The 8060-nt window shown below is 42.2% G+C and overlaps 1 protein-coding gene across 1 annotated transcript; it reads left to right on the top strand.

The window, feature by feature from the left end:
* Nucleotides 1–4560: 4560 nt before the first annotated feature.
* Nucleotides 4561–6767, top strand: LOC119329993 (iron-sulfur assembly protein IscA, chloroplastic-like). Its single transcript, XM_037603100.1, has 3 exons — nucleotides 4561–4781; nucleotides 5853–6077; nucleotides 6311–6767. Exons 1-3 carry the CDS (start codon nucleotides 4610–4612, stop codon nucleotides 6484–6486), a joined length of 573 nt encoding a protein of 190 aa, XP_037458997.1. The 5' UTR covers nucleotides 4561–4609; the 3' UTR covers nucleotides 6487–6767.
* The last annotated feature ends 1293 nt before the right edge of the window (nucleotides 6768–8060 follow it).

Genomic DNA, 8060 nt, shown 5'->3' with positions numbered 1-8060 from the left:
TATATATTCTTCAGTTCAACAAGGATGCTGATATGATGATTGAGGAAATGAAGCTTAGAGTTGTCTACACATTGCCCAGTGGAAGCTCAGACAACAAGGGAGTTACATCTTTGGCATACAGGAGCTTCAGGAACTTCAGGCATGGCACTATGATTTCTCGGTGAGATTGGCTAGCTTTATGTTCTATGTAGGAAACATATGTTTTGCTAATAAATTTGTAGTGCAAAGGCTAACTGTATCTGCACAAGAGCCGAACCTGAAGAAGTTGAGGGCCCATGCAGCGATTCCAGAACCTAGGGAAAACTAGACTGACTGGTCTTCAAGAAATAAAGGGCAACAGTAAAAAATTATCCATTTATATTGAATTAGGAACAATCTTCTAGCACACACATCTGGTTTGACATTTTGACATTTATATGGATAGAAACATGAGCAGATGCCTACGACCAGACGCCATCGCTTCACACGGTCGCCTTTCGGCCATAAGATTCACCGGCGGGGTACTTGGAGCAGGGAGCCACGGATAGAAACTGACACACCTTACATGCATTATGCGGAACAATCGGTACTACTTGTTTTAGGAGTATGGTTCAAAATTTTGGTACCGACAATGATTAGGTTCCAACGATTCAGTAACCCTTATTTATATGCAGGATAAATTCAGTAGGAAAAGTAACCAACAGAATCTGGGTACAATAAAATGGAAACAAATTACTTCTAGCCCGAACATTAAATTCCAGCATAATTCTTTTGTGTCATTATGTGTGTCTGGGTGTAACATATGCAACTTTGAAGGTGACGCTGGCGAGGCATTACTATATCTTTCTAAGCTTCCACTCTGTGTTATTTTGTTTGTTCTGGAGATTCATAAATATTTCTATTTTCCGCTTCAGTATTCACTGAAAGGCTGGACTACGTTTACCTTTTGTTCTTTAAAATGGTAGTGTTTGTAATTTGTTTCCCGACATTTTGTGCATCTTCTCGATTCTGGTGGATTGAACTCATATAAGCTAGCTTTGTAACATTTGGCTGCACGTATAAACTGATCTTAACACATCCGTTTGGACTTTTGATTTTATTTTGTCCTCGTAATTTGCAGATTCACATTTTTCCCACCTTTTTGTTTGTTAGTAAAATACTTTAGAACTTATATACTAGCAATAGAATATTAGGACAAACTTTGGGTGGCACTAGGTGCAGCAAAAAATGGTGCCATGGCAGCGGAATTGGACTGACGCTACAGTTCCCACTTTTAAAGGTTCGGTTGACCTTTTCCATGTCATTTATCTTGTGATTGTAGCCCATTTCTTTTGTAAGTGATCAACATTAATACTTGGTTTTATTACTCAAGGGTGTTGGACACTGGTTAAGTATTACAGGCGGATTATGTTGGCTTAGTTTGCTACAATTTATGCCCGTTAAGAGAATAGTGGATACAACTATAATATATATGTAGTGCATTTTTTAGTAATGTAGAAGCTTCTAAATTATTGACTGTGAGTATCTCACACAAACTTATCTACTTTTTCTATGCTTTGTGATTCTATCGTGCCCTATCTGTAGAAGTCACTCTGATTCAGTTAACTCAATGCCCAGCAATATCATCAATTCAACAAGCAGTTACTCGAAATTCCATCGCCCCAAATGGCATAGGATACCTCGGGCGTCCAACTTCTGGCATAAGTTTTTGTGCATTCAAAAATTTAGGAACCTGAACCACAAGGGCAAATGGAAGGCACCTTTGATCGGTAATCCAGGTAACCTCAGCTTCCCCACTACTATACATCCAGACTTCTGCCCGTTTATCTCTTCTACTAAACTATAATATAGTGAAGCATCAAAGCTCATACGATTTTTCCCTTGTTTGTGCAGAGTACATGGATGATTCTTACACCTATGCTTTTGATAGGCTGATGCACATTGGCGTTGAGCCAAGGTAGGTTAGTGCTTCACAAGGACCAACTCTAAGCATGACTTGTGCAGATATGGGAAAGAAGCCTAGGTAGGCCTCCTTTCTGAAGAAAAAATATATATGGGAAAGAAGACTAGATGAAAAATCTTGGGGAAGACTTTGGTGAAGAAGAAAAAGGTGAATTTTATCTGTTCAACAAAATCAAGTTTGTTCATGCACTTTGATGTTATGAATCACTGTGTAGTAAGCAGGAGTGCTTCTCAATCAATATTTTATATGTTTGTTAGAAATTGAAGAAACAAATATCTATCTAGCAGTCTATAATGGGGTTTGAGGCTGGTTCATTGCTACACATATAGTGGAGAGCTTCCTAAAAATTGGAGGGGACTTGTTGTAGCCTTATAATGTATTATCTCAGGTATTACATTTCTCATTCCATTTGCCAACATTTTGAATGAGTTTAAATGTTAGCACTCTTAGACAATTGACAATGTTTATTCAAAAGATTATATTGCAGTTCTACGTGAGTTTCTCATCATAATTCTTTAAATTTCAAATCAGATACAAGTGCAACAAAATATAGACATGACAAGCTACTGAGCTCTCACATTTGAATGCTAATGTTCCTTTGTATACATGGGTTTATTACCATGGTACTAGCATTAGGTTCAACCTTCTAAACTTTTTTTTTTGCTTTTCTTTGTTATTTCGTGTCTTCTTGCGGTCTATTTTCTATTATATAAAAAGTAGTATTTTTCCATTTAGCTTCTTCATGGTCAACAGGATTCACTAATAGCATGGGTTGGAATTCGTATTGGCTTTGTATAGAGGAATAGCAGTTTCATATTTCTCATACTTGCTTTCCATGTTATTCTGTTGCTGGCTCATAGTTTCACCAATTTCTTCCAGCTATCTTATGGTTCTATATTTTGTGCATTATTTATCTCTCATGCATAAGAAATTGCGCTATATAGAAAGTTGACTTTCAAGAAACAATTATTCCACAACACTTTACGTGGATTCTAAAATGAACATTGAATGTCAAGAAACATTTATTCCAGAAAGTTGCAGTTTGCTTAGGAAACATACAATTCTTGTTGTAAGTAATAGTACTACTGTAACAACTTTTTCGTATTTTTAATTTATATTGGGTGTTGTCATGGTAAGAGACACTTTTGTATTGTGCATATATTTCTTGCTATTTGTTTTCCATCTTGTTGAAGTTGGTAAAATATTTAGACGTCACCTACCTGAGTTTCTGAATGAATGTTGAAGTTTTGTTTGTTGATCTGATAATATGCTAGCCTAGCATCGAACATATTAAAAAATACCACTGAAATTAATGTATTGTGTAATCATGTACATATGTTTGCCTATTCTCTTGTTAGGTGACATCAACTAAAGCAAGGCTTGGTTTATAAAATGGATGCAAAGCAAATAACATGTTGAATTTTACATGGGAGGAGGGGGTGCACTATATCCTCCATATGACTTTATTCACCAGTTGCTATGTATATTCCTGTTTCCTTTGGCAAGAAATGTATATTCACATAACTCCTTAATTTGAAAACCATCATGTTGTTATATCTTGACACTTGTGCTTGTGATATAATTCTTGTGTATTCTGAAGTTAAAACACACACAGTACAAACGCCGATGTTTACAAATAGGTACACACACTCATCCTTATGAACGCATGCATGCACACTCTACCCATATGAGCACCTCCAAGATACTGAGCCAGTTGGTCTTGAGATTATCGACAAAAACATCGCCCACATGACAATCGTCACTGTTTTCAAATGTATGTGACAATGAGAGAATATTAACGTGAGGTGTTTATTGAATTCATGCTCCAGCCAACTCATCAAAAAATCTAAACTGATGAAGCGAGATGGACAATATATTTCAACTAAATGTAATGCACTATCACGTTTAGGCTTATTTAGTGCTTAGATGTGTGATCGATGTAGAACGCAGGATCTTCTATTTTAATACTGCGTTGGTGGGGTCTTGAACTCAAAAGACCTTTTGGCTTGGATACCATATTGATTCATGCTTCAGCCAACTTATTCAAAAGTTTGAACTATATTTTTCAACTAAATGTAATGTACTATCATCCGTTGATGGAAAGGATATGAACAATGAAAGAGAAGAGAGATGACTATGTGATAGCAAGGTCGGAGGTGAGGTCCAAGGTTTGTCAGAAAATAGGAAGCAACTAGGGAGAATTAACATTTTTTTTATTTTTTTTGCGGGAGAATGCACATGATGTCACGTCTTGTTGCGATGGTGAATATGGAGGAAATGGAAAGGAACGAGATATGAAATGTTACTTTATGTCTTCCCACAATCTTGGTATATATCTAAAAGTATATATTACCTGTATATGTAGAAAAGTTGAGGGACAACACCTACGTGGAGAAGATAAAAAATGGCCACAACTTATGCTCTTGGACTCATCTATATTTCTTTTGTGCCCGTAACAACGAACAGGCATTCTACTAGTAAAGTTAAAAGTCCATCCTGAAAACATACATAATTGTGGACCGCAGAGAGCCCTGAGCCCACAAGCCACCAAACTCGGGGCGGCCCGCGAGCCACAGGATATTTCCTCGCTCCCTCCCTCTCTCCCGTCTTCGTCGTCGTCGCTGCTTTCCCCCACCCTCTCTCCCCAGCCCCACCCGATTTCCAATCATGGCGCTCGCGTCCGGCACGGCGACCCGCCCGCTCCTGGGCCGCCTCCCGGGCACGGCGCGGCCCCACCTCGCCGTCTCCCCCTCGCCCTCCGCCCCGGCCTGCACGGTCCGCTTCGCCGCCCGCAGCGGGGGCTCCCGCGCCGTCTCCCTCCGCGCCTCCGCCCCTCCAGGTCCGTGGTCAACACATATGTCAGATGTTCTCCTCTACGCATATGCAATAGAATTAAGTATGATCGTTTTGGCGTGGATGGATTTGGATTGAATCCCTTTGCCGGGCTTCTTCTGTTGTGATTCGTGAGAACCCGTAAAATGAAGCCGGATTGATGCGTAGCTGCACACCATGTGAAATTTGCAGCGATGGCCATAGGGCAGGGGCTGATCTTCATGTATCGGTAGCGCGCATTGTTATCTTGATTCAGGCGGCTGGAAATCGTCGATTGGAGATTGCTGAGTGCGTAGTTGATGGCGTTGCCTGGCCTGTATTGCCTAAGTTAGTTGCCTGCTAGTAGCTTGTTTGGCAAAGTGGTTGTCCCCACTAGGCTTATAATCAGAGCGACCCCATCCTAATTGTAGATCTTTCATCCACGACCCCTATTAAACAATTTAGACAACATGGGTAGATCGGACACATGCTCCTAGGCAATCCTACTTCTGGTTGCAGTATCAGCCTATCGGGTGGGAAAGCAGTTACACGTGTGCCATGTTTCTCTTTTCTTCTCTGTGGTATTCTGGAGTTTGTTTGTACCAGATAAAAACTTTATACAGATAACAATTTAATTGTTATACACCAGTTTGATCATTATATGTATGACGTATGCATATATCTAGCTATCTGTATCTATCGTTAGTACATACTTAGGTACTTGGGCCTTGGTTGCATTATTCCTATCCATCCAAGGGGATTAAGCAAAGATGTCGTCGTTATAAGTTCTTTCCTTGTAAACTTATATATTTTTAGTAATGTGTAACAACTCACAACTGATGAACATGACTATCTCGGCATAGATTGAAGTTGGCTTCAATAACCTGGTCCTTCCAGTCATCCTACATCACTCATAGGTTCGTCTGTCTTGCATGAGCAAGGGAATAGTTGAGGAAACACTGAAGATTTAATGGCGACAAGATAGTCAGATATATCCTATGATTTTCAGGATGTTAAAATGCTTTATGCAAATGCTGCAGAATTTCAGACAAGTTTTGTTCAGCATTAACTTAGTAAAATCATTTACCATACTTTGCAGCTGCTGCAACAGCAACGCCTGGTAGTATCGCACCAGCTATCTCATTGACAGAGAAGGCCTTGAAGCATCTGAACAGAATGAGGTCCGAAAAGAATGAAGATCTCTGTTTGAGGATTGGAGTTAAACAAGGTGGATGTTCTGGCATGTCTTACACCATGGAGTTTGAGAGCCGAGGAAGCGCCAACCCTGACGATTCAGTCATCGAGTATGAAGGTTTCACAATAGGTAACTGATTTGCCTTGACTGTGTATATACGTTTCAGAGGACATGGATTTGCATTTGTGCTCGAGATTAGAGTAACACTTTTGCGTTTCAAATAAATCCTTGAAGGCTTGAAATAGTCCACAGGCTGTTGATCACAAGTACATGTGACAACCCATTCTGTTTATTCAGGCCAAACCTCCTGGTCTACGGTCTACCATAACTCTAACGAGACAGTATATTTTGTGTGCCTGCAGTCTGTGACCCAAAGAGCCTTCTCTTCATGTTTGGAATGGAGCTGGACTACAGCGACGCCCTCATCGGGGGCGGCTTCAACTTCCAGAACCCAAACGCGACAAAAACGTGTGGGTGCGGCAAGTCATTCGCAACCAGCAAGGAAATGCAGAGCACAGCAACTGCCTGCAACAACTAAACTAGAAATATAGTGCCAGGATGTGATATTACCATGCATCTTTGGTTGCTCTGCATCCGGAAATGGCCGGATGGACAATACCACAGGTTCACAGATATACTCAGAATGAATGGCTACAATTTGTAATACAGTTCAGTTCAGTGTGTATCAAGGTTCCAGTGGGACTTGTAAGTTGTAACTGGTCGGTAGTAGAATTTTAAAGATAGTCACGAAGATAGCTATACTTCTTTCTCTTCTGATTACAAGGTAACGAGCGCACACTACGCTGCTCAGTTTGTGAAGTGCTTATTTTGTAATCTGATGTCGAAAATCAGCCGCAGAAGTAGTAAAAAAAGGGGATCAAACAAACACCAAAATACACAAAAAGTCGGTTTGACAAATGGGATTATGATAATGCATTTGATATTCTCTAGTTGCCTGAAAATGAGAGGCCTGTAAGTTGATTCTGGTAGGTGGAGATGGAGGCGGGGATGACATGGCCAGCTGTGTCATCGTGCGTAAGGGCGACTCGAGAAATGAGTCGGTGTGTCATCGTCGGTAAGGGTGACTCGAGAAACGAGTTAGTGTGTCATCGTCGGTAAGGGTGACTCGAGAAATGAGTGTCATCGTCGGTAAGGGCGACTCGAGGAACAAGTCGGAGATGGGGATGACACGGCTGATCATGGAGTCGCTGGCAAAGCCAAGCCGGAGGTTGATCGGTGTGTGTGTGCTTGTGGTGGGGGGTGGTGGGGTCACCGGAGATGGGGACGACACGACCGATCATGGGGTCGCTGATAAAGCCGAGGCGAAGGTCGACCGGTGTGGGTGCTTGTGCCGGCACCGTAGAGGGCTAGGGTAGTGGCGGCTCAGATACGACGGTGTAATACCCCGGATGTAATTTACCTTATTTGTACTCCAACTCTTGCCGTTTCCGGTCCTAAGTTATTTTATTTCCTCGCTGCCGGGTTTTTGTCTCCGTGTGTTTTGTTCTTTGTCATGCCTCTCATATCATATCATCATGTGCATTGCATTTGCATACGTGTTCGTCTCATGCATCCGAGCATTTTTCCCGTTGTCCGTTTTGCATTCCGGCGCTCCTATGTCCTCCAGTGGTCCTTTCTACCTCTTTTCATGTGCGGGTACTAAACGTTTCCGAATTGGACCGAGACTTGCCATGCGGTCTTGGTTTACTACCGATAGACCGCCTGTCAAGTTTCGTGCCATTTGGACTTCGTTTGATACTCCAACGGTTAACCGAGGGACCGAAAATGCCTCGTGTGTGTTGCAGCCCAACACCCTTTCAAAGTGGCCCAAAACCCACCTAAACCACTTCCATCATCTAGAGCGTTCGATCAAAATCGCGTGGCCGAAAACCACACCTCATTTGGAGCTTCCTAGCTCCCTCTACCCCTATATAAAGATCCCTACATTTCAAATCCGGGCGAAACCCTAAAATTCCGCTCCCCGCGCCGCCGGACACGTCCGGTTTGCACCGCCGCCGCCACGTGGCACGCCCCCACTGGCCTGGCCGCATCTCTTCGCCGCCGGCCCGGGAGAGCCCACGCGCGGCCGCCGCGGCCCAGGGCACCGCCGCC

Source organism: Triticum dicoccoides, chromosome 7A, assembly GCF_002162155.2.
Source record: "Triticum dicoccoides isolate Atlit2015 ecotype Zavitan chromosome 7A, WEW_v2.0, whole genome shotgun sequence".
NCBI classification, from domain to species: domain Eukaryota; kingdom Viridiplantae; phylum Streptophyta; class Magnoliopsida; order Poales; family Poaceae; genus Triticum; species Triticum dicoccoides.
Note: the sequence above shows the minus strand (reverse complement) of the source record. Positions and strands in the feature narration are given on the sequence as shown.